At 45.1% G+C, this 26,179-nt stretch overlaps 1 protein-coding gene across 2 annotated transcripts in view; it reads right to left on the bottom strand.

Annotated features, from left to right (window-relative positions):
- Positions 1 to 26,179, bottom strand: part of LOC106580489 (semaphorin-4C) — an 89,014-nt gene that overhangs the window by 22,814 nt on the left and 40,021 nt on the right. For both annotated transcript variants that reach the window (XM_014161612.2, XM_014161613.2), the window contains one exon: positions 14,100 to 14,301. In XM_014161612.2, coding sequence (XP_014017087.1) covers positions 14,100 to 14,301 — 202 coding nt within the window. The remainder of the gene's footprint in view (positions 1 to 14,099; positions 14,302 to 26,179) is intronic.

Here is a 26,179-nt window from a genome sequence, read left to right as displayed (position 1 = left end):
ATGCTGCCTGGCCGCCTTGCTTTGGCAATGTAAACATATGTTTCCCATGCCAACAAAGCCCTTTGAATTGAATTGAGAGAGGGACAATGAGAGAGAAAGTTTTGTGATGGACCCCCAGTAGTTTACAGAACAATATGACTATTTATATTTTGCCCTGTTAATCAAAAGTGTTGGAAAAACTTGTCAATAATCAACTGACTGGCTTTCTTGATGTCTATAGTATTCTCTATGGTATGCAATCCAGTTTCCACTCAGGTTATGGATGTGTCACTGCAACCTTAAAGGTCCTCAATGATGTCACCATTGCCCTTGATTCTAAGCAATATTGTGCTGTTATTTTTATTAACATTCTTGTGGGCTGGCTAAGGAGTATTGGTGTCTGAGGGGTTTTTGATCTGGTTTGCTAACTACCGCTCTCAAAGAGTGCAGTGTATAAAGTCAGAAAATCTGCTGTCTCAGCCACTGCCTGTCACCAAGGGAGTACCCCAAGGCTCGATCCTAGGCCCAACGCTCTTTTCAATTTACATAAACAACATAGCTCAGGCAGTAGGAAGCTCTCTCATCCATTTATATGCAGATGATACAGTCTTATACTTAGCTTACCCCTCCCCGTTAAATGCTCTACCACAGGTATTCCCAAATTGGGGTACGCACAATGCCGTCGGGGGTATGCCAAATAAAAATGTGATTCACATTTTAAAAAATTATAATAATTCAAACAGTCCATTTATATTTTCCAACTGGGCTATACATTTGGGTGAGGTTTTTTTTCTCACCTGAGTAGCCTACGTTTCACTACAGAAAATAAAATTAAACCATCTAGTGTTCAGTGAAATAACAACACAATGTCAAATACAGGTAGCCTAGTCAAATAATTAACATCCAATCACATTAACCATTACTCTCTAGCGGGAATTCCACTAATGGTCCATATGTAGCCAAAAGCTTGCATGATGACGAGTTTCTCACACAACTGGCCTATCTGGGTGATGTTTTTTGTCGCCTGAATGATCTGAATCTAGGATTACAGGGACTCTCCGCAACTATATTCAATATGCGGGACATTAACAAGGACAACACACAGGTCTTTCCATCATTGTATGATTTTTTGTGTGCAAATTAACTCAAGCTTACGGACAATGTCAAATGTGATATAGCGAAGCACCTGAGTGAGTTGGGTGTGCAATTACGCAGGTACTTTCCCCCGAAACGGATGACACAAACAACTGGATTCATTATCCTTTCATACCCTGCCTCCAGTCCACTTACAAATATCGAAACAAGAGAGCCTCATCGAAATTGCAACAAGCTGTTCTGTGAAAATTGAATTCAAATCAGAAGCCACTGCCAGATTTCTGGATTGGGCTGTGCTCAGTGTCCTGCCTTAGCAAATCGTACTGTTAAGACACTGATGTCCTTTGCAACCACGTACCTATGTGAGAGTGGATTCTCGGCCCTCACTAGCATGAAAACTAAATACAGGCACAGACTGTGTGTGGAAAATGATTTAAGACAGACTCTCTCCAATACAACACAACATTGCAGAGTTATGTGCATCCTTTCAAGCACACCCTTCTCATTAACCTGTGGTGAGTTATTCATAATTTTCGATGAACAAATAAGGTATTATATGTAAAATGGTTAAATAAAGAGCAAAATTATGGATTATTATTATATTATTATTTGTTCCCTGGTCCTGTAAGAGCTCTTTGTCACTTCCCACAAGCCGGGTTGTGACAAAAACTCACACTCATTCTTATGTTTAATAAATGTGTCGTGTGTTGCAGGTTTACAATGATGGCAAAAAAGAACATTTGAGAGTGCGCTGACCCTGGTGCTAGAGGGGGTACGCAGCTGGAGGTTGAATGTTTGAAGGGGTACGGGACTATAACAAGTTTGGGAACCACTGCTCCACAAACAAAGCTTTCTTAGTGTCCAACAAGCTTTCTCTACCCTTAACCTTGTTTTGAACACCTCCAAAACAAAGGTCATGTGGTTTGGTAAGATGAATGCCCCTCTCCCCACAGGTGTTATTACCTATGAGGGTTTAAAGCTTGAGGTAGTCATCTCATACAAGTACTTGGGAGTATGGCTAGACGGTACACTGTCCTTCTCTCACCACATATCAAAGGTGCAGGCTAAAGTTACATTTCCTCTATCGTAATCGCTCCTCTTTCACCCCAGCTGCCAAACTAACCCTGATTCAGATGACCATCCTACCCATGCTAGATTACTGAGACATCATTTATAGATCGTCAGGTAATGGTGCTCTCGAGTGGCTAGACATTCTTTACCATTTGGCCGTCAGATTTGCCACCAATGCTCCTTATAGGACACACCACTGCACTGTATACTCCTTTGTAAACTGGTCATCTCTGTATACCCGTCGCAAGACCCACTGGTTGATTCTTATTTATAAAACCCTCTTAGGCCTTACTACCCCCATCTGAGATATCTACTGCAGCCCTCATCCTCCACATACAACACCTGTTCTGCCAGTCACACACTGCCAAAGCACACACATACCTGGGTCACTCCTCTTTTCAGTTCACTGCAGCTAGCGACTGGAACGAGCTGCAACAAACACTCAAACTGGACAGTTTTATCTCAATCTCTTCATTCAAAGACTCAATCATGGACACTCTTACTGACAGTTGTGGCTGCTTTGTGTGATGTATTGTGGTCTCTACCTTCTTGCCCTTTGTGCTGTTGTCTGTGCCCAATAATGTTTGTACCATGTTTTGTGCTGCTATAATGTTCTGTTCCTACCATGTTGTTGTTATGTTGTGTTGCTACCATGCTGTGTTGTCATGTCTTGCTGCCTTCTATGTTGATGTCTTAGGTCTCTCTTCCTGGTGTTGTGTTGTCTCTCTGGTCCCTGTAGCTCAGTTGGTAGAGCATGGTGTTTGCAACGCCAGGGTTGTGGGTTTCATTCCCACGGGGGACCAGTACGGGGAAAAAATAATAACGTATGAAATGCATGCATTCACTACTGTAAGTCGCTCTGGATAAGAGCGTCTGGTAAATGTGTGTTTTGTCCTATATTTATATTTTATTTATTTTTAATCCCATCCCCCGTCCTCGCAGGAGGCCTTTTGCCTTTTGGTAGGCCGTCATTGTAAATAAGAATTTGTTCTTAACCTCTCTGGGACACACTATTCAACAGCCAGTGAAAAAGCAGGGCGGCAAATTCAAAACAACAAAAATCTCATAATTCAAATTTCTCAAACATACAACTATTATATCCCATTTTAAAGATACACTTCTCGTTAATCCAACTACATTGTCCGATTTCAAAAAGGCTTTACGGCGAAAGCATAACATTAGATTATGTTAGGACAGCGCCTAAACAAAAAAAAACACACAGCCATTTTCCAAGCAAGGAGAGGCGTCACAAAAACCAGAAATACAGCTAAAATTAATCACTAACCTTTGATGATCTTCATCAGATGACACTCCCAGGACTCAATGTTACACAATACATGTAGGTTTTGTTCGATAAAGTTCATATTTATATCCATAAACCCCATTTTACATTGGCGCGTGATGTTCAGAAAATGCTTACCGACCCAATAGGTCCACAGATGACGCAATCTCGATCACACTGCACACTGCCCTAACCCATCTGGACAAGAGGAATACCTATGTAAGAATGCTGTTCATCGATTACAGCTCAGCATTTAACACCATAGTACCCTCCAAACTCGTCATTAAGCTCGAGACCCTGGGTCTCGACCCCGCCCTGTGCAACTGGGTCCTGGACTTCCTGACGGGCCGCCCCCAGGTGGTGAGGGTAGGTAACAACATCTCCAACCCACTGATCCTCAACACTGGGTCCCCACAAGGGTGCGTTCTCAGCCCTCTTCTGTACTCCCTGTTCACCCACGACTGCGTGGCAATGCACGCATCCAACTCAAATCATCAAGTTTGCAGACGACACTACAGTGGTAGGCTTGATTACCAACAACGACGAGACGGCCTACAGGGAGGAGGTGAGGGCCCTCGGAGTGTGGTGTCAGGAAAATAACCTTGCACTCAGTGTAAACAAAACAAAAGAGATGATCGTCAGCAGAGGGAGCAGCCCCCTATCTACATTGACGGGACAGTAGAGGAGAGGGTGGAGAGTTTTAAGTTCCTTGGCGTACACATCACGGACAAACTGAAATAGTCCACCCACACAGACAGAGTGGTGAAGAAGGCGCAGCAGCGCCTCTTCAACCTCAGGAGGCTGAAGAAATTCGGCTTGTCACCAAAAACACTCACAAACATTTACAGATGCACAATCGAGAGCATCCTGTCTGGCTGTATCACCGCCTGGTACGACAGCTGCTCCGCCCATAAACGGAAGGCTCTCCAGAGGGTAGTGAGGTCTGCACAACGCATCACCGGGTGCAAACTACCTGCCCTCCAGGACACCTACACCACCCGATGTCACAGGAAGGCCAAAAAGATCATCAAGGACAGCAACCATCCGAGCCACTGCCTGTTCACCCCGCTAACATCCAGAAGGCGAGGTCAGTACAGGTGCATCAAAGCTGGAACCAAGAGACTGAAAAACAGCTTCTATTTCAAGGCCATCAGACTGTTAAACAGCCATTACTAACATTGAGTGGCTGCTGCCAACATACTGACTCAACTCAAGCCACTTTAATAATGGGAAAATTGATGTAATCAATTTATCACTAGGCACTTTATATTATATAATGTTTACTTACCCTACATTACTCATCTCATATGTATATACTGTACGCCATACCATCTACTGCATCTTGCCATCTTGAAATAATTAGATGTATCACTAGCCACTTTAAACAAGCCACTTTATAATTTTTTCATAACCTACATTACTCATCTCATATGTATATACTGTACTCTATACCATCTACTGCATCTTGCCATCCTGATGTAAGGTATCACTAGCCACCTTAAACAATGCTGCTTTATATGTTTTCATACCCTACAATACTCATCTCATATGTATATACTGTACTCCATACCATCTACTACATCTTGCCTATGCCGTTCGGCCATTGCTCATTGATATATTTTTATGTACATATTCGTATTCATTCCTTTACACTTGTGTGTACAAGGTAGTTGTTGTGGAATTGGTAGGTTACTTGTTAGATATTACTGCATGGTCGGAACTAGAAGCACAAGCATTTCGCTACACTTGCATTAACACCTGCTAACCATGTGTATGTGACAAATACATTTGATTTGAAATGTATTGCCTCCAAAACTTCCGGTGAATGAGCACATCAATTTACAAAAATACTCATCATAAACGTTGATCAAATTTACAACAGTTATTGAAAGAACTATAGATACACTTCTCTTTAACCTCTATGGGCTAGGTGGGACGCTTGCGTCCCACCTACTCAACAGCCAGTGTAATCCCGTGGCGCGATATTCAAATACCTCAAAATGCAAAAACGTCAATTTTTCAAACATATGACTATTTTACACCATTTTAAAGACAAGACTCTCGTTAATCTAACCACACTGTCCGATTTCAAAAAGGCTTTACAACGAAAGCAAAACATTAGATTATGTCAGCAGAGTACCCAGCCAGAAATAATCAGACACCCATTTTTCAAGCTAGCATATAATGTCACATAAACCCAAACCACAGCTAAATGCAGCACTAACCTTTGATGATCTTCATCAGATGACAACCCTAGGACATTATGTTATACAATACATGCATGTTTTGTTCAATCAAGTTCATATTTATATCAAAAACCAGCTTTTTACATTAGCATGTGACTAGCATGTGACTAGCATTCCCACCGAACACTAAATTACTCACGATAAACGTTCACAAAAAGCATAACAATTATTTTAAGAATTATAGATACAGAACTCCTCTATGCACTCGATATGTCCGATTTTAAAATAGCTTTTCGGTGAAAGCACATTTTGCAATATTCTCAGTAGATAGCCCGGCATCACAGGGCTAGCTATTTAGACACCCAGCAAGTTTAGCACTCACCAAAGTCAGATTTACTATAAGAACAATTTTATTACCTTTGCTGTTCTTCGTCAGAATGCACTCCCAGGACTTCTACTTCAATAACAAATGTTGGTTTGGTCCCAAATAATCCCTTGTTATATCCAAATAGCGGCGTTTTGTTCGTGCGTTCAAGACACTATCCGAAAGGGTAAATAAGGGTGACGAGCATGGCGAATTTCGTGACAAAAAAATTCTAAATATTCCATTACCGTACTTCGAAGCATGTCAACCGTTGTTTAAAATCAATTTTTATGCCATTTTTCTCGTAAAAAAGCGATAATATTCCGACCGGGAATCTGCGTTTAGGTAAAAAGAGGAAAGAAAATAAAGCACGGGGTCGACTCGTGCACGCGCCTAAGCCCATTGTCCTCTGATCGGCCACTTGCCAAACGCGATAATGTGTTTCAGCCAGAGGCTGCCTCGATATCATTCAGCTTTTTCCCGGGCTCTGAGAGCCTATGGGAGCTGTAGGAAGTGTCACGTTACAGCAAAGATCCTCAGTCTTCAATAAAAAGAGCCAAGATGAACAACAACTTGTCAGACAGGCCACTTCCTGTTCAGAATCTTCTCAGGTTTTTGCCTGCCATATGAGTTCTGTTATACTCACAGACACCATTCAAACAGTTTTATAAACTTTAGGGTGTTTTCTATCCAAAGCCAATAATTATATGCATATTCTAGTTACTGGGCAGGAGTAGTAACCAGATTAAATCGGGTACGTTTTTTATCCGGCCGTGTCAATACTGCCCCCTAGCCCTAACAGGTTAATGCAACCGCTGTGTCAGATTTCAAAATAGCTTTACGGTGAAAGCACATTGTTCAATATTCTGAGTACAGAGCTCAGCCATCAAAGCAAGCTATACAGTTACCCGCCATGTTCGGGAGTCAACAAAACTCAGAAATAATATTATAAATCTTCACTTACCTTTGCTGATCTTCGTCAGAATGCACTCCCAGGACTCCCACAAGAAATGTTTGTTTTGTTCGATAAACTCCATATTTATGTCGAAATACCTCCTTTTGTCCGCGCATTCAGATCACTATCCAAAGGCAAAATGCGCGAGCGCAAAACCAGAGACGAAAAGTCAAAATGTTCCATTACCGCTCGTAGAAACATGTCAAACGATGTTTACAATCAACCCTTAGGGTCTTTTTAACATAGATCTCGATAATATTCCAACTGGACAATAGCGTATTCATTACAGAGGAAAAAGAAGTAACGGCGCACCTGTGTGCCTGCGCAGTAAACAACTCATTGGTCCCAGGCTTGAGACAGCTCTTATTCTCTCCCCAGTAACAGTAGAAGCATGAAACAAGGTTCTAAAGACTGTTGACATCTAGTGGAAGCCTTAGGAAGTGCAAATGACCCCACAGACACTGTAGTTTGGCTAGGCAATCGCTTGAAAAACTACAAACCACTTCCTGGTTGGATTTTTTCTCAGGTTATTGCCTGCCATATGAGTTCTGTTATACTCACAGACATCATTCAAACAGTTTTAGAAACTTCAGAGTGTGTCCTATCAAAATCTACTAATAATATGCATATCCTACCTTCTGGGCCCGAGTAGCAGGCAATTTAATTTGGGCACGTTATTCATCTGAATTGTCGAATACTGCCCCGTCACCAAGAAGTTAACTGACTTGCTTAGTTAAATAAAGGTGAAATAAATAAATGACTATACTCCACTTTAGATCATGCCATAGTCTCCATCTCAATTCCATTCAACCAGGGACATAGTGGAGGATGGAGGGATCCTCTCTCGATTCAATTCCATTCAACCAGGGACATAGTGGAGGATGGAGGGATCCTCTCTCGATTCAATTCCATTCAACCAGGGACATAGTGGAGGATGGAGGGATCCTCTCTCGATTCAATTCCATTCAAAGGGCTTTATTGGCATGGGAAACATATATGTTTACATTGCCAAAGAAAGTGAAATAGATAATAAACAAAAAATGTATTAAAAAAAGAACTGTAAACATTACACTCTCTCTGTCTCTGTCTGTCCTCTCTGTCTGTTCTCCCCCAATCACACACCCCACCTCCATCCATCTATCCCTCCCTCCATCCCTCCCTCCCAACCACTCATTACCGTAATTGGTGGGCAGAGAGAGAAAGACTTCGAAAACAAATCCAATTTTGATAAACTCCCATATCTATTGCGTGAAATACCACAGTGTGCATCACAGCAGCAAGATTTGTGATCTGTTGCCACAATAAAAGGGTACCCAGTGAAGAACAAACACCATGGTAAATACAACCCATATTTATTTTCCCTTTTGTACTTTAACTATTTGCACATCATTACAGCACTGAAATAGGCATTATATGACATTTGAAATGTCTCCATTCCTCTGAAACTTTTGTGAATGTAATGTTTACTGTTAACTTTTGATTGTTTATTTCACTTTTGTTTATTATCTATTTCACTTGCTTTGGCAATGTAAACATATGTTTACATGCCAATAAAGCCTGTTCAATCAGTGTCACTCATTTGCATTGGTTTTCCTTTTAAGTTTTAGTCTCATTCTCTGCATCAAAGCATCCTGCTGGCATTTCAAACAAACCCCCACCCCTCTCCCTCTCTCAATTCAATTCCATTCAGAGGGGCTTCATTGGCATGGGAAACATATGTTAACATTGCCAAAGCAGATAAAATAAACAATAAACAAAAATGAAATAAACAATCAGAAATTAACTGTAAACACACACTCTCTCTCTCTCTCACTCTCTCTCTTGCTCTCAATTCAACTCATAGGGCTTTATTAGCATGGGAAACACATGTTTACATTGCCAAAGCAAGTGAAATAGATAATAAACAAAAGTGAAATAAACAATAAAAATTAACAATAAACATTACACTGTTGTAACGATGTGCAAATAGATAAAGTACAAAAGGGAAAATAATTAAACATAAATATGGGTTGTATTTACAATGGTGTTTGTTCTTCACTGGTTGCCCTTTTTCTTGTTGCAACAGGTCACACATCTTGCTGCTGTGATGGCACACTGGTATTTCACCCAGTAGATATGGGAGTTTATCAAAATTGGGTTGTTTCGAATTCTTTGTGGATCTGCGTAATCTGAGGGAAATATGTGACTCTAATATGGTCATACATTTGCCAGGAGGTTAGGAAGTGCAGCTCAGTTTCCACCTCATTTTGTGGTCAGTGTGCACATAGCCTGCATTCTCTTGAGTGCCAAGTCTGCCTACGGTGGCCTTTCTCAATAGCAAGGCTATGCTCACTGAGTCTGTACATAATCAAAGCATTCCTTAATTTTGGGTCAGTCACAGTGGTCAGGTATTCTGCCACTGTGTACTCTCTGTTTAGGGCCAAATAGCCTTCTAGTTTGCTCTGTTGTTTGGTCAATTCTTTCCAATGTGTTAACCTGTTGGGGGTAGGGGGCAGTATTTACACGGCCGGATAAAAAACGTACCGATTAATCTGGTTATTACTACTGCCCAGAAACTAGAATATGCATATAATTATTGGCTTTGGATAGAAAACACCCTAAAGTTTCTAAAACTGTTTGAATGGTGTCTGTGAGTATAACAGAACTCATATGGCAGGCAAAAACCTGAGAAGATTCTGTACAGGAAGTGGCCTTCTTGACTCTGTTTATTGAAGACTGAGGATCTTTGCTGTAACGTGATACTTCCTACGGCTCCCATAGGCTCTCAGAACCCGGGAAAAAGCTGAATGATGTAATTCCAGCCACTGGCTGAAAAACATTAGCGCTTTTGGCAAGTGCTCTATCAGAGGACAATGGGCTGAGGCGCGTGCACGAGTCGACCCAATGTTTTATTTTCTTTCGTCTTGGAACGTAAACACGCTTTCCCGGTCGGAATATTATCGCTTTTGTTACGAGAAAAATGGCATAAAAATTGATTTTAAACAGCGGTTGACATGCTTCGAAGTACGGTAATGGAATATTTAGATTTTTTTTTGTCACGATTGAAGCGAAATGAAACTAGTTCAGTCACGATTTTTTTTGTCACTACCATTCGGATAGTGTCTTGAACGCACGAACAAAACAGAGGATATTTGGACATAACTATGGATTATTTTGAACCAAACCAACATTTGTTATTGAAGTAGAAGTCCTGGGAGTGCATTCTGACGAAGACAGCAAAGGTAATAACATTTTTCTTATAGTAAATCTGATTTTGGTGAGTGCTAAACTTGGTGGGTGTCTAAATAGCTAGCCCTGTGATGCCGGGCTATCTACTGAGAATATTGCAAAATGTGCTTTCACCGAAAAGCTATTTTAAAATCGGACATAGCGAGTGCATAGAGGAGTTCTGTATCTATAATTCTTAAAATAATTGTTATGTTTTTTGTGAACGTTTATCGTGAGTAATTTAGTAAATTCACCGGAAGTTTGCTAGTTCTGAACGTCACATGCTAATGTAAAAAGCTGGTTTTTGATATAAATATGAACTTGATTGAACAAAACATGCATGTATTGTATAACATAATGTCCTAGGGTTGTCATCTGATGAAGATCATCAAAGGTTAGTGCTGCATTTAGCTGTGGTTTGGGTTTATGTGACATTATATGCTAGCTTGAAAAATGGGTGTCTGATTATTTCTGGCTGGGTACTCTGCTGACATAATCTAATGTTTTGCTTTCGTTGTAAAGCCTTTTTGAAATCGGACAGTGTGGTTAGATTAACGAGAGTCTTGTCTTTAAAATGGTGTAAAATAGTCATATGTTTGAGAAATTGAAGTAATAGCATTTCTAAGGTATTTGAATAACGCGCCACGGGATTCAACTGGCTGTTGAGTAGGTGGGATGATTTCGTCCCGCCGACCCTAGAGAGGTTAAATAATTATATTTTTGTTTTCTCATGACTTGGTTGGGTCTAATTGTGTTGCTGTCCTGGGGCTCTGTGGGGTCTGTTTGTGTTTGTGAACAGAGCCCCAGGACCAGCTTGCTTAGGGGACTCTTCTCCAGGTTCATCTCTCTGTAGGTGATGGCTTTGTTATGGAAGGTTTGGCTCCCTCTCTCTCTCTCTCTCTCTCTCTCTCTCTCTCTCTCTCAGACTACAGATGCTGTGCTTTGTATAGAGCTGGTTTACAGGGCTGTCAGTGGGCTAGGAGAGTTAAAGTACACACACCAAACTCCATTTTAACTGCTCCTGACTGGGCCACAAGAAAGGCTGGGGCGAGTAGCATCTAGCGGGGCTGTGTCTATGTCCGTTAAGTGTTCGAAAATAACCAGCTAATGGATACTCCAGTCAGGCGTGCTCAAATCAGGGAGCAATGAGGGAGGTGTACTGGAGTGTGTGTGAGAGATAAATGAGAAAGAGAGAAGAGTGGAAAAGAAAGAGAAGGAAAGAGAGGAGAGAGAGAAAGGGAAGGGAGGATAGAGAGAGAGTGAGAGAAGAAGTAGAGAGAGAGGGAAGAAGCAGTTAAAAGTGTCTGTGTTTTTTCCTCTTCAGAGCCCAAATTACTTAGCCACACATAATTATAGAAGTGGGGCTTAGGCCTGGGTGGGGTGTGGGGGAGAGGGAATAAATATTATCTCTGCTCCCATCTCCCTACTTCCCCCTCCCTAACCCTCCCGATCACCACCCACCCCAAACTGCCTGGGAGCACTAAATCCCTCAGACTGCTAGGCTAAGCATTATACACACTCTGGTAGCTCTCTCAATTCAATTCAATTTAAAGGCTTTACTGGCAGGGGACACATGTTTACATTGCCAAAGCAAGTGAAATAGATAATAAACAAAAGTGAAATAAACAATAAAAAAATGTAGAATAAACATTACACTCAAAAAAGTTTCAAAAGAATAAAGACATTTCAAATGTCATTTTATGTCTATATACAGGGTTGTAATGATGTGCAAATAGTTAAAGTACAAAAGGGAAAATGAATAAACATAAATATAGGTTGTATTTACAATGGTGTTTGTTCTTTACTCTCTCTCCCCCTCTCTGCTTCGTTCTGCCTCACTCTTTATTGCCCTACTCTTGCTCGCACCATCACACACGCACGCACGCACACACACACACACACACACACACACAGTTGATGTTTATGTGATCTGTGTGTGCAGAGACACAGAGCACTTTGTAGATGTTAAGCTCTGTGTGTTTGTCTTTTCTGTCTCTTTATCACTGCGTTGCTCCTCTTACTCCTGTGAAGATATTTCCTCTCCTTTTATGGCTATCTGCTCCTCTCTTTCTCTAACTCTCTCTCTTTCTAATCTATTCTCTCGTTCTCTAACTCTCTCTCTTTCTAATCTATTCTCTCTTTCTCTAACTCTCTCTCTTTCTAATCTATTCTCTCTTTCTCTAACTCTCTCTCTCTTTCTAATCTATTCTCTAACTCTCTATTTCTCTCTCTCTCTCTATTTCTCCCTCTCTCTTTCTAATCTATTCTCTCTTTATTCTCTCTCTCTCTTTATTCTCTCTCTCTCTTTATTCTCTCTCTCTCTTTATTCTCTCTCTCTCTTTATGCTCTCTCTCTTTATGCTCTCTCTCTTTATGCTCTCTCTCTTTATGCTCTCTCTCTTTATGCTCTCTCTCTTTATGCTCTCTCTCTCGCTGATATTGACTGCTTGTCAATTGCTGTTTCCATTGTGTTTCCATTCACACCCCTCACACTAACAATGACAGTTGAGAGTCAGGGACAGGAAAAGGAGTGTGGGGGAGAGGGGGATAAAGAGAGAGAGAGAGAATGGAAAGAGTGTGATGGAAAGAAAAGAGGCTGCTTTTATATAATAGAAGTCTTGATAAGTACAGCTGAAGTGTGATGTCTTTGTGAGAATAGTACAGGCAGTTTGGTTCTTATCAGGGCTGAAAGCAAAGAAAGGACGGAGGAGTGGGATAAAAAGGAGAAGAAAGAGAAGGAAGTGAAGGAAAAGAAAGGACAGAATAAAGGTGTGAGGTGGTTATGTGGTATATGAGTGAGAAAGAGGCAGAAGTAAATCAACTTCCCCTTCTGAAATGATATTTTCTCAGCTTCTAACAATTGCTATTGTTTTCCATTGACAGCTGGACTTAAAACAGACAGATGAAAACAGCAAACACAGTGACTGTGAACAGTTAATATTTTAAGTGTGAGAACTAGTGTGCTCTCGCTGGAAATAGAAGGCATTTGAGAGAAAACAGCGTCAACGGCGTCTATGGCATCACAGCATGTCAAATTGGAAAGCAAGTCTATTTTTCTTGCGTCTACACGGAGCAATCTGGTAAAAGCAAATAAATTGCGTGGATCGTTTGTAGAAATGGAATTAGAGGAACCGTTATGTCTTCCCAATGCTAAGTAGACTAAAGATGTCGTTTAAAATGTATTGGGCTATAAGCTAAGATTTATCAGTCAAATAGGCTACTAGGCAGGGTAGCCTAGTGGTTAGCGCTTTGGGCTAGTAACCGAAAAGTTGCAAGTTCAAATCCCTTAGCTGACAAGGTACAAATCTGTCGTTCTGCCCCTGAACAAGGCAGTTAACCCACTGTTCCTAGGCCGTCATTGAAAATAAGAGTTTGTTCTTAACTAACTTGCCTAGTTAAATAAAGGTAAAAACATTTTTTTATAAAATTGAAAACACTTGCAGCCTACCTGTGTTGATTTCAACCAAAGGCATATAGCCTAGTCAGGCTACAACTAGAGGACTCGGATTTCAATAGAGAATACTGTTTATGTATAAGAACGAGACATGGTTGTTTATAAGCAACTCTGGTTTATTAGCTATAACATCCTTGTGAGCTAGCAAAGCAACAACAGTTTAGCACTGGTACGGTGGCTCTCGTAGGACATTTAAGGAACTCACAACAGTAACGCTGAGGGGCTACATAGCGAACAAACACCACTGTTTATTATGGATTTTCATGACAACGTTGGCATTTACAGTGTATGTGAATTGACACTGGCTACTCTGGGGTCTCTCCATGTGATTTTGGCTTTAGAGTAGTGAGTACATCCATTTTTCATACTGATCCCCCATGGGAATCAAACCCACAAACCTAATGTTACAAACGCCATGCTCTACCAACTATAAATGAGCCCTATGGACCCTGGTTAAAAGCAGTGTACTATACTGTGAATAGGGTTTCACTTCAGGTAGACACTCACCATGGTATCTGACGGTCTTGCGTGGTATTGGGTTCCAGTTGAGACTCAACGACTTCTCCCAACCAATCAGAAGAAGAAACATCAGGACCTTAGCCTCACCCATGGCTCCGATATAGCCAGGCAGTCTCAGCGAGGCCGTTGATTCGCTGGTTGATGTTGAGTGACAGTGGAGATAAACAGTGTGGGAATAGCCTCTGGCAGCCTGCCAAAGACAGATGAAACATAAAGTCAGTTAAAGCGTCATGAACAACCACCACTATGTCTCCCCAGCCGAGCAGCCGGACGACATTCACAAACATCTTATCAAACGAGGTGGGAGATTTTAATACGGTTTTAAATACCTCTATGGACCGGAAAGGAAATCACACTACAAACTATCACCCTCAGGCACTTAAGGAAATCATGAATGTCATGGATATATTGGAATTAGTGGATATATGGAGGCTTAAATACCCTGACCTAGTGAGATATACATGGCGGAGGCTTAATCAAGCTAGTCGTCTTGATTACTTTCTTATGCCATTCTCTCTGGCACCAAAAGTTTAAAAAGTGTTGATAGGGAACAGAATGTGGTCGGATCATCACATAATTGGCATATATATTACTCTTACAGAATTTCCACGTGGGAGAGGATATTGGAAATTTTATCAAAGCCTACAGGAGGATAACTTGTTTTTAACTAGGACAGAAGAATTTATAACAGATTTTTTTCCCGACATAAAATAGGTACAGCAAATCCCCTTATTGTATGGGACACTTTTAAATATGCCATTAGATGCCATGCAATTCAGTACTCATCTATAAAACAAAAGCAATTTAGATCAAAAGAGTCCATATTAACAAAGGAAATTGAAGAACTAACAGTACAGTTAGATAACAATAAAACTGTACCATAGAGGCACAGAATAAGTTAGAGGAAAAACAAAAAGAAATGGAGGAACTTATTCAAGAAAGATCCATATAAAAATAAAGTGAACTGGATGGAATATGGGGAAAAATGCACCAAATTCTTTTTCAGTCTTCAACATAGAAATGCTACCAATTTTTTTTATTGAAACTTGTTACAAATGATGGAGTCACTCATGATTCACCAAACTATATTTTGAAAGAGGAAGTAAAGTACTTTAAGAATATGTTTTCGTTTCAGCTCCACTAACTGAAACTAATTGTATGGATATTTTTCCTAATAATAATGTAAAATTAACATCTGTACAGAAAGACTCATGTGAAGGTCAAATTACAGAAGAGGAACTTCTTGATGCAATTAAAGCCTTTAAGTCTGGGAAAACTCCAGGGCTGGATGTCATACCAGCGGAAGTATACCAAACATTTTTTTATATACTCAGAGGACCACTATTAGCATGTTTTAACCACTCCTATATAAACGGCAGATTATCCGACACGCAACAAGAAGGTTTGATTTCATTATTACTGAAACAGGACCCAAGTGGTATATATAAAGATCCAGTCCATTAAAAAAATTGGAGACCTCTTACACTTCAGTGTTGTGATGCAAAAATTCCAGCTAAATGCTTGGCACATAGAATTAAAAAGGTTTTGGCAGATATTATTCAACCTAATCAGACAGGTTTTTTACATGGACGATACATTGGAGATAATATAAGACAAGTACTGGAAACAATAGAATACTATGAAATATCGGGGAAACCAGGCCTAGTTTTCATAGCTGACATTAAAAAGGCTTTTGATAAAGTACGACAGGAGTTTATATATAAATGCCTGGAATATTTACATTTGGGAGAATATCTTATAAAATGGGTTAAAGTTATGTATAGTAACCCTAGGTGTAAAATAGTAAATAATGCCTACATAGTTTGTCACGCTCTGACCTAGGAGAGCTGTGTTTTTCTGTTTATTTAGGTCAGGGTGTGATATGGGTGGGCAGTCTATGTTTTTGTTTACTATGTTTTGTTCTTGTTTTTCTAGTTCTAGGTTGAGTTTTGATGATCTCCAGTTAGAGGCAGCTGGTTTGTGTTGTCTCTAATTGGAGATCATATTTAAGTTGGGGTTTGTCTATGGGGTTTTGTGGGTAGTTGTTTTCCATTTTGTAAGTATTACCTGACGGAACAGTTGGCTGTCGTTTTTGTTGTTTTCTGTTTAGTGTCTTCATTAAAGTAAATATGAGCACTCTACACACCGCGCCTTGGTCCCCTTCAAATGACGAGTGTTACATAGTTTTAAACTGTCAAGAGGAGTAAAACAAGGTTGTCCACTATCGGCATTTCTATTTATTATGGCCATCGAAATTTTAGCTGTTAAAATTAGATCCAACAATAATATCAAGGGATTAGAAATCCGTGGCTTAAAAACAAAGGTGTCATTGTACGCTGATGATTCATGTTTTCTTTTAAAACCACAATTAGAATCCCTCCACAGCCTCATAGAGAATCTAGATACTTTTGCTAACCTCTCTGGATTAAAACCAAATGATGATTAAGTGTACTATATTACGTATGTGGATGTGGACATACTTGGTATACATATCCCGAAAGAAATAAATTATCTCACTCCAATAAATTCTAATAGAAAGTTAGCAAAAATAGATAAGATCTTGCTACCATGGAAAGGAAAACACCTGTCTATTTGTGGAAAAATCACCCTGATTAACTCTTCAGTCATATCACAGTTTACCTATTTGCTTATGGTTTTGCCTACACCTTGTGACCTGCTTCTAAATTATATGAACAAAAAATATTCAATTTTATTTGGAATGGTAAGCCAGACAAAATTAAAAGGGCCTATTTATTTAATGAATATGAATTCGGAGGGCAGAAAATATGAAATATTAAGCATTAGACCTCTCACTAAAGGCATCAGTCATACAAAAGTTATACCTAAATCCGAAATGGTTCTCTAGTAAATTCGTAAGAATGTCTCACCCTATGTTCAAGAATGGCCTTTTCCCCTTTATTCAGATTACAACTGCTCACTTTCGGTTATTTGAAAACGAAATAATCTCCAAAATATAGTTATTTTTTAAACAAGCCTTAGAAAGTTGGTTGTAATTTCAGTTTAATCCACCTGAAAAACAGAACAAATAAAACAACAAATATTGTGGTTAAACTGAAATATACTGATTGATTCAAAAAACGAATTTTTCAATATATATATAAAAAAGGTATAATCTTTGCAAATTATATCATAAATAGGACTGGTGGAGTTATGTCACACATGCAGCTAACACAGACATATGGAAATGTCTGCTCTACCCAAAATTACAACCAATTAATTGCAGCATAACCACAAAAATAGAAGAGGCAAGTGGAAGGGGGGAAAGTAAGGAATTTGTCTGTCGGACCTGCATTAAAGACCAAAAATGGTTATAGAAAATTGTGACAAATAAAAATATATACCAGTTTCATTTAAGGACTAAAAAACTGACAGCTGTGCTATATAAATTGCAAAATCATTGGGAAGAGATTTTCGATGTACCCATTCCATGGCACATGGTTTATGAATTGACACAGAAAACGATGCCAGATTGTAAACTTCGAATTTTTCAATTAAAATTATTATACAAAATTCTTGCAACCAATAGAATGTTATATATATGGGGGATACAATCTTCCCAGCTCTGCAGATTCTGCTGTGAGGAGGCAGAGTCATTAGATCCTTTGTTTTGGTACTGTCCATATCTAGCTCGTTTTTGGTCACAGGTCCAGGAATGGCAACATTTGCCTAGAACTAATGCTGCAGATAGCAATACTGGGTTATTTGAAAAGTCATAGTCAATCGATTAATAATATAATAATTATTTTAGCAAAAATGTTTACCTTTAATTTAGAATCTGTAGAAACTATGAGAATAGAAAGGTTTAGGACTTTTGTGAAGCATCACAGCACAGTTGAAAAATATATGGCAAATAGAAATCCAAAATGGATGGTGTTGAGAGATGGATGGGAGGGGTTGAATGGAGCTGAAGGGTGGGACTAATAACAATAAGATAACAAATCTAAAAAATACTTGGTCTGTAAAATGTATATAGGTTCAGAACTTTTGTAAATAGCACAGTTAAAAATAGAAATCAAACTGGATGGACATCAGAAATAGAGAAAGGCCAGGACTAAAAACAAACAAAATATAACTATTGTAAAATAGATTGTGTCTGTAAAATGTGAATAGTATGTATAAACTGAAGGAAGAAGCCTAAGTGTTATTGTTTATTAGTTCACTCCAATTGGGGGAGGGGTGATAGGGTTTGTGGGCAATAATAAAGGAAAATAAATCAATCAATAAAAAAAGGAAACATCTTATCAGAGCTCTGTCAATCCAATTCAAAGACAGTTACTACATTGAATCACCAGGTAGCAAAGTTAATGTGTGTTGGCAGCCCGTCAACTACACAGAAAATGAATGTCAAAGCAAGGACAATTCAACACACAATGTAGTTGATGATAATTCTCCTAAATGGGTATGTCAAACGACAAACTTGTTTTGTCTTTGACAGGCGATGCTAACAGCTGTTTGTTTTAATAATGGAGGTAAACAATACAAACATTACCTCAGACGCAGTTTGAAACACTCAAAATGCAACAGGAGTACACTATAAAACGTAACCCACTTTCCCTCCTTCCATGGAATCGTCATTCCACACCTGCTGGTGTCTATCAGAGAGCCAAATCAACACTTTGATGCTGTTTACTGATTTGAGAAGGTTGACTTCAAAATGTGCATAAAATGTCAAATTGTGTTTACTCTTGGAGATGGATGAAAAATGTCTGTCTGTGCCGATGCATTTTATTGCTCGATGTAAGTCAGCCCCAAATGTTATGTGAATTTTAAATGTCTGCTTTAATGGGCAGACTTTATGTCTAGTTTGCCATTCAGGAGACCGGGGTGTGAATTTAGATGCAAAGCCTGTACAGCACATTCTGCACCCAATCTGACTTCTATTGATTTAGTTTTTGGGAAAGAAAGAGCAGCCGCACAGAGAAAGTCCAAGATTATCTAAATGTGCTTTAAATGACTAGACTTAGTGGAGGGCCGGGATAAAACTATTTGATGACTTACAGCTCACAGTTCTGACTTCAGGTTTTATTGGATCGATGGAGAGGCCTTTGGCTTAGGGTTGAGTAGAGAAAGAGAGAGGGGGAGGGAGGAATGGAGAGAGAGAGAGAGAGAGAGAGAGATAGAGAGAAGAAAAGAGAGAGATAGAGAGAGGAGGGAAATAGAGAAAGAGAGCCTGTGTGTTTAGAAACATGGAGGGTGGAGGGTGTCTGGAAGCAGCAGCGAAAGGCTTCACATTATCTCCCAAGCTGCTGAGAGTCCTCAAATCTCAAATGGCATTCTCGCCTCTTTTTTTCACTCTTTCTGCTGAGAGATAAGACATTGACTGAGTGAGCATCCTGGAGGTCGGATTAAGAGGACTAGACCTGTGTAAACATACTGTAGCTGGGGTAGGTGAGGGTAGAGAGATGGGCGAGGGTGGACTCAGGGTGTCTCTCCTCAAAAGCCTATAGCAGATTCCAACTCAGGGAACTGCTAAGCTTTGCAAAACATGTCTGTCATGACTGTAGCTATTTCACAGACAGACAGACAGACAGACAGACAGACAGACAGACAGACAGACAGACAGACAGACAGACAGACAGACAGACAGGGAGACAGACAGACAGACAGGGAGGCAGACAGGGAGGCAGACAGGGAGGCAGACAGGGAGGCAGACAGGGAGGCAGACAGGGAGGCAGACAGCAGGATTGTGCTGAATTCAGAATTGAATTGAGAAGGCCTCAAATTCCAATTCAATTCTTGAATTTGAATTGAACTAGTAAACAAGATACAGAATTGCAATTGGAATTTTAATTAAAGGAAATATAATTGAATTCAGTGAAATTAAATGAAATTCAAATGCCTCTTCTGTTCTATATTAAGTGGAGTCTATATATCTTGTACATAAAACATCCAACATGTCATTATATACATGCGTATAAAATATTGTTGACAATTGATTTTCAGGAAAAATTCTTAAAATAAATGATCAAGGAAAACAAAACCTGAATGTGAATATTATAGGTTATTGTATTTCATTAATCACAAACATTTAGTTAAATATGGGGGAAATACTGCATTTTCTAGAATGCATTAGTTTAACCCTCAAGTTGACCCTAAAACCTTCAAAAAGAAGCCAATCAAATTAAATAGTTGGTGAAAATATAATTGGCTATTCTAACCACTAAGGTTAAAAGAGTTAATAAACACTGTTTCCAGAGAAAAGTTATATATTCTTTGGTATCAGGAAGTACTACCAGTGAGATTCAATGAAACTCTCATGTTCTATTACTAAGTGGAATTTATTTGAATTGCACGGAATTAAATTATACTTCCTGTCACGCAAATTCAAAACATGCAGACAGGCAGACAGGCAGGCAGGCAGGCAGGCAGGCAGGCAGGCAGGCAGGCAGGCAGGCAGGCCTCCTGGCTGTATCCAATCACCTTTTAATGATTGGTGGTGGGGACTTGTTTTCACTGGGCTGCCTAATGACGTTCAACAAATTAGAAACGACACGGCAGGCTAATAATATCAGTCAGTGTTCCGACAAACGCTAGCTAATTAGTCTGCCGTTGAGAGAGAAATAAGGCACATGTTCTGACTGCTGCTTCAGCCAAGTCCCCCAGGGGAAAAACACCCCGATGTTTCTTCCGATGGGGATGGATGGATGTTCGGGAAAGGATTAGGATTAGGAAAGAGGGGCGCCTAGGATAGGAAGTGAGCTGAGCGGAATCTCCATTCTTAAGTGTGTTCAATCTCTCTGGTCAACCTCTGTCCTTCTCATGCCCTCCTTTCTCCTTCCCTCATTTCCTGTTCATCGCTTCCTCCTTTCTCGCTTCTCATCAGCTGATGACTTGGTATCATGACCTTTGAACTCACAATCTTTCCAGAGGTCACAGGTGTCTAGGCAGAGAGTGGTCACTGACTGTGACGTGCCACTACATTAGAGTAGAGCAGGCCACGCCGGACGGATGTACAAAGAACCACACCTTCCACCTCTCTCCAACCCCAAAACAAATACATCTATACAGCAGCACACTGTCACAGAGCTTTGTTTCTCCTCTACCTCTTCTCTCTCCCTCCCTCCCTTCCTGCCTTTCTCTCTCCCTCCCTCCTCTACCTCTCCCTGCCCTTCTCTCTCTCTCCCTCCCTCCCTGCCTTTCTCTCTCCCTCCCTCCTCTACCTCTTCTCTCTCCCTCCCTCCTCTACCTCTTCTCTCTCCCTCCCTCCTCTACCTCTCCCTCCCCTTCTCTCTCTCTCTCTCCCTCCCTGCCCTTCTCTCTCTCCCTCCCTCCCTGCCCTTCTCTCTCTCCCTCCCTCCCTGCCCTACTCTCTCCCTCCCTCCCTGCCCTACTCTCTCCCCCTCCCTCCCTCCCTGCCCTACTCTCTCCCCTCCTCCCTCCCTGCCTACTCCCCTCTCCCTCCCTGCCTACTCTCCCCCCTCCCTCCCTGCCCTACTCTCTCCCTCCCTCCCTGCCCTACTCTCCCCCTCCCTCCCTGCCCTACTCTCCCCCCTCCCTCCCTGCCCTACTCTCCCCTCCTCCCTCCCTGCCCTACTCTCTCCCTGCCCTACTCTCTCTCCCTCCCTCCCTGCCCTACTCTCTCCCCTCCTCCCTCCCTGCCTACTCCCCTCTCCCTCCCTGCCTACTCTCCCCCCTCCCTCCCTGCCCTACTCTCTCCCTCCCTCCCTGCCCTACTCTCTCCCTCCCTCCCTGCCCTACTCTCCCCCCTCCCTCCCTGCCCTACTCTCTCCCTGCCCTACTCTCTCTCCCTCCCTCCCTGCCCTACTCTCTCCCTCCCTCCCTGCCCTACTCTCTCCCCCCTCCCTCCCTGCCCTACTCTCTCCCCCCTCCCTCCCTCCCTGCCTACTCCCCTCTCCCTCCCTGCCTACTCCCCTCTCCCTCCCTGCCTACTCCCCTCTCCCTCCCTGCCTACTCTCCCCCCTCCCTCCCTGCCCTACTCTCTCCCTCCCTCCCTGCCCTACTCTCCCCCCTCCCTCCCTGCCCTACTCTCTCCCCTCCCTCCCTGCCCTACTCTCCCCCCCTCCCTCCCTGCCCTACTCTCCCCTCCTCCCTCCCTGCCCTACTCTCTCCCTCCCTCCCTGCCCTACTCTCTCCCCCTCCCTCCCTGCCCTACTCTCTCTCCCTCCCTCCCTTCCTCCCTGCCCTACTCTCTCTCCCTCCCTCCCTGCCCTACTCTCTCTCTCTCCCTCCCTCCCTGCCCTACTCTCTCACTCTCCCTCCCTCCCTCCCTGCCCTACTCTCTCTCTCTCTCCCTCCCTGCCCTACTCTCTCCCCCTCCCTCCCTGCCCTACTCCCTCCCTCCCTCCCTGCCCTACTCTCTCCCTCACTCCCTGCCCTACTCTCTCCCTCCCTCCCTCCCTGCCCTACTCTCTCTCTCTCCCTCCCTCCCTGCCCTACTCTCTCTCTCTCCCTCCCTCCCTGCCCTACTCTCCCCCCTCCCTCCCTGCCCTACTCTCCCCCCTCCCTCCCTGCCCTACTCTCCCCCTCCTCCCTCCCTGCCCTACTCTCTCCCTGCCCTACTCTCTCTCCCTCCCTCCCTGCCCTACTCTCTCCCCTCCTCCCTCCCTGCCTACTCCCCCTCTCCCTCCCTGCCTACTCTCCCCCCTCCCTCCCTGCCCTACTCTCCCCCCTCCCTCCCTGCCCTACTCTCTCCCTCCCTCCCTGCCCTACTCTCTCTCCCTCCCTCCCTACTCTCTCCCTCTCTGCCCTACTCTCTCTCCCTCCCTCCCTGCCCTACTCTCTCCCCCTCCCTCCCTGCCCTACTCTCTCCCTCCCTCCCTGCCCTACTTTCCCCCTCCTCCCTCCCTGCCCACTCTCCCCCTCCCTCCCTGCCCTACTCTCCCCCTCCTCCCTCCCTGCCCTACTCTCTCCGTGCCCTACTCTCTCCCCCTCCCTCCCTGCCCTACTCTCTCCCCCTCACTCCCTGCCCTACTCTCTCACCCTCCCTCCCTACTCTCTCCCTCTCTGCCCTACTCTCTCTCCCTCCCTCCCTGCCCTACTCTCTCCCCCTCCCTCCCTGCCCTACTCTCTCCCTCCCTCCCTGCCCTACTTTCCCCTCCTCCCTCCCTGCCCACTCTCCCCTGCCCTACTCTCCCCCCTCCCTCCCTGCCCTACTCTCCCCTCCTCCCTCCCTGCCCTACTCTCTCCCTGCCCTACTCTCTCCCCCCTCCCTCCCTGCCCTACTCTCCCCCCCTCCCTCCCTGCCCCTACTCTCCCCCCCTCCCTCCCTGCCCTACTCTCCCCTCCTCCCTCCCTGCCCTACTCTCTCCCTGCCCTACTCTCTCTCCCTCCCTCCCTGCCCTACTCTCTCCCCCTCCTCCCTCCCTGCCTACTCCCCTCTCCCTCCCTGCCTACTCTCCCCCTCCCTCCCTGCCCTACTCTCTCCCTCCCTCCCTGCCCTACTCTCTCTCCCTCCCTCCCTACTCTCTCCCTCTCTGCCCTACTCTCTCTCCCTCCCTCCCTGCCCTACTCTCTCCCCCCTCCCTCCCTGCCCTACTCTCTCCCTCCCTCCCTGCCCTACTTTCCCCTCCTCCCTCCCTGCCCTACTCTCCCCCCTCCCTCCCTGCCCTACTCTCCCCCTCCTCCCTCCCTGCCCTACTCTCTCCGTGCCCTACTCTCTCCCCCTCCCTCCCTGCCCTACTCTCTCCCCCTCACTCCCTGCCCCTACTCTCTCACCCTCCCTCCCTACTCTCTCCCTCTCTGCCCTACTCTCTCTCCCTCCCTCCCTGCCCCTACTCTCTCCCCCCTCCCTCCCTGCCCTACTCTCTCTCCCTCCCTCCCTGCCCTACTCTCTCCCCCTCCCTCCCTGCCCTACTCTCCCCTCCTCCCTCCCTGCCCTACTCTCTCTCCCTCCCTCCCTGCCCTACTCTCCCCCCTCCCTCCCTGCCCTACTCTCCCCCTCCTCCCTCCCTGCCCTACTCTCTCCCTGCCCTACTCTCTCCCCCTCACTCCCTGCCCTACTCTCCCACCCTGACTCCCTGCCCTACTCTCTCACCCTGACTCCCTGCCCTACTCTCTCCCTCCCTCCCTGCCCTACTCTCTCCCTCCTCCCTCCCCTACTCTCTCCCCCTCCCTCCCTGCGCTCCTCTCTCCCCCTCCCTCCCTGCCCTACTCTCTCCCCCTCCCTCCCTGCCCTACTCTCCCCTCCTCCCTCCCTGCCCTACTCTCTCTCCCTCCCTCCCTGCCCTACTCTCTCTCCCTCCTCCCTCCCTGCCCTACTCTCTCTCCCTCCTCCCTCCCTGCCCTACTCTCTCTCCCTCCTCCCTCCCTGCCCTACTCTCTCCCCCTCCCTCCCTGCCCTACTCTCCCCCTCAATCCCTGCCCTACTCTCTCCCTCCCTTCCTGCCCTACTTTCCCCTCCTCCCTCCTTGCCCTACTCTCTTCCCCCTCCCTCCCTGCCCTACTCTCTCCCCTCCCTCCCTGCCCTACTCTCTCTCTCTCCCTCCCTGCCCTACTCTCGCTCTCTCCCTCCCCCCCTCCCTCCCTGCCCTACTCTCTCTCCTCCCTCCCTGCCCTACTCTCTCTCCCTCCCTGCCCTACTCTCTCTCTCTCCCTCCCTCCCTGCCCTACTCTCTCTCTCTCCCTCCCTCCCTGCCCTACTCTCTCTCTCTCCCTCCCCTCTCCCTCCCTGCCCTACTCCCTCCCTCCCTCCCTGCCCTACTCTCTCCCTCCCTCCCTGCCCTACTCTCTCCCTCCCTCCCTGCCCTCTCTCTCCCTCCCTCCCTGCCCTACTCTCCCCCTCCTCCCTCCCTGCCCTACTCTCCCCTCCTCCCTCCCTGCCCTACTCCCTCCCTCCCTGCCCTACTCTCTCCCTCCCTCCCTGCCCTACTCTCTCCCCCCTCCCTCCCTGCCCTACTCTCTCTCCCTCCCTGCCCTACTCTCTCCCCCCTCCCTCCCTCCCTGCCCTACTCTCTCCCCCTCCCTCCCTGCCCGCCCTACTCTCTCCCCCTCCCTCCCTGCCCTACTCTCTCCCCCTCCCTCCCTCCCTCCCTGCCCTACTCTCTCCCCCTCCCTCCCTGCCCTACTCTCTCCCCCTCCCTCCCTGCCCTACTCTCTCCCCCTCCCTCCCTCCCTTCCCTACTCTCTCCCCTTCCCTCCCTACCCTACTCTCTCCCCCTCACTCCCTGCCCTACTCTCTTTCCCTCACTCCCTGCCCTACTCTCTCCCCCTCCCTCCCTTACTCTCTCCCTGCCCGCCCTACTCTCTCCCCCTCCCTCCCTCCCTGCCCTACTCTCTCTCTCCCTCCCTCCCCTACTCTCTCCCCCTCCCTCCCTCCCTCCCTCCCTGCCCTACTCTCTCCCCTCCCTCCCTGCCCTACTCTCTCCCCCTCCCTCCCTCCCTTCCCTACTCTCTCCCCTCCCTCCCTCCCTTCCCTACTCTCTCCCCCTCCCTCCCTCCCTGCTCTACTCTCTCCCCTTCCCTCCCTGCCCTACTCTCTCCCCCTCCCTCCCTCCCTTCCCTACTCTCTCCCCCTCCCTCCCTCCCTTCCCTACTCTCTCCCCCTCCCTCCCTCCTTCCCTACTCTCTCCCCCTCCCTCCCTCCCTTCCCTACTCTCTCCCCCTCCCTCCCTACCCTACTCTCTTTCCCTCACTCCCTGCCCTACTCTCTTTCCCTCACTCCCTGCCCTACTCTCTCCCCCTCCCTCCCTGCACTACTCTCTCTCTCCCTTACTCTCTCCCCCTCCCTCCCTCCCTGCCCTACTCTCTCTCTCCCTCCCTCCCCTACTCTCTCCCCCTCCCTCCCTCCCTCCCTCCCTGCCCTACTCTCTCCCCTCCCTCCCTGCCCTACTCTCTCCCCCTCCCTCCCTGCCCTACTCTCTCCCCCTCCCTCCCTCCCTTCCCTACTCTCTCCCCCTCCCTCCCTCCCTTCCCTACTCTCTCCCCCCTCCCTCCCTCCCTGCTCTACTCTCTCCCCTTCCCTCCCTGCCCTACTCTCTCCCCCTCCCTCCCTCCCTTCCCTACTCTCTCCCCCTCCCTCCCTCCCTTCCCTACTCTCTCCCCCTCCCTCCCTCCCTTCCCTACTCTCTCCCCCTCCCTCCCTCCCTTCC

Source organism: Salmo salar, chromosome ssa20, assembly GCF_905237065.1.
Source record: "Salmo salar chromosome ssa20, Ssal_v3.1, whole genome shotgun sequence".
In the NCBI taxonomy this organism is placed as follows: Eukaryota; Metazoa; Chordata; class Actinopteri; order Salmoniformes; family Salmonidae; genus Salmo; species Salmo salar.
This window is presented reverse-complemented; position numbering and strand designations above follow the sequence as displayed.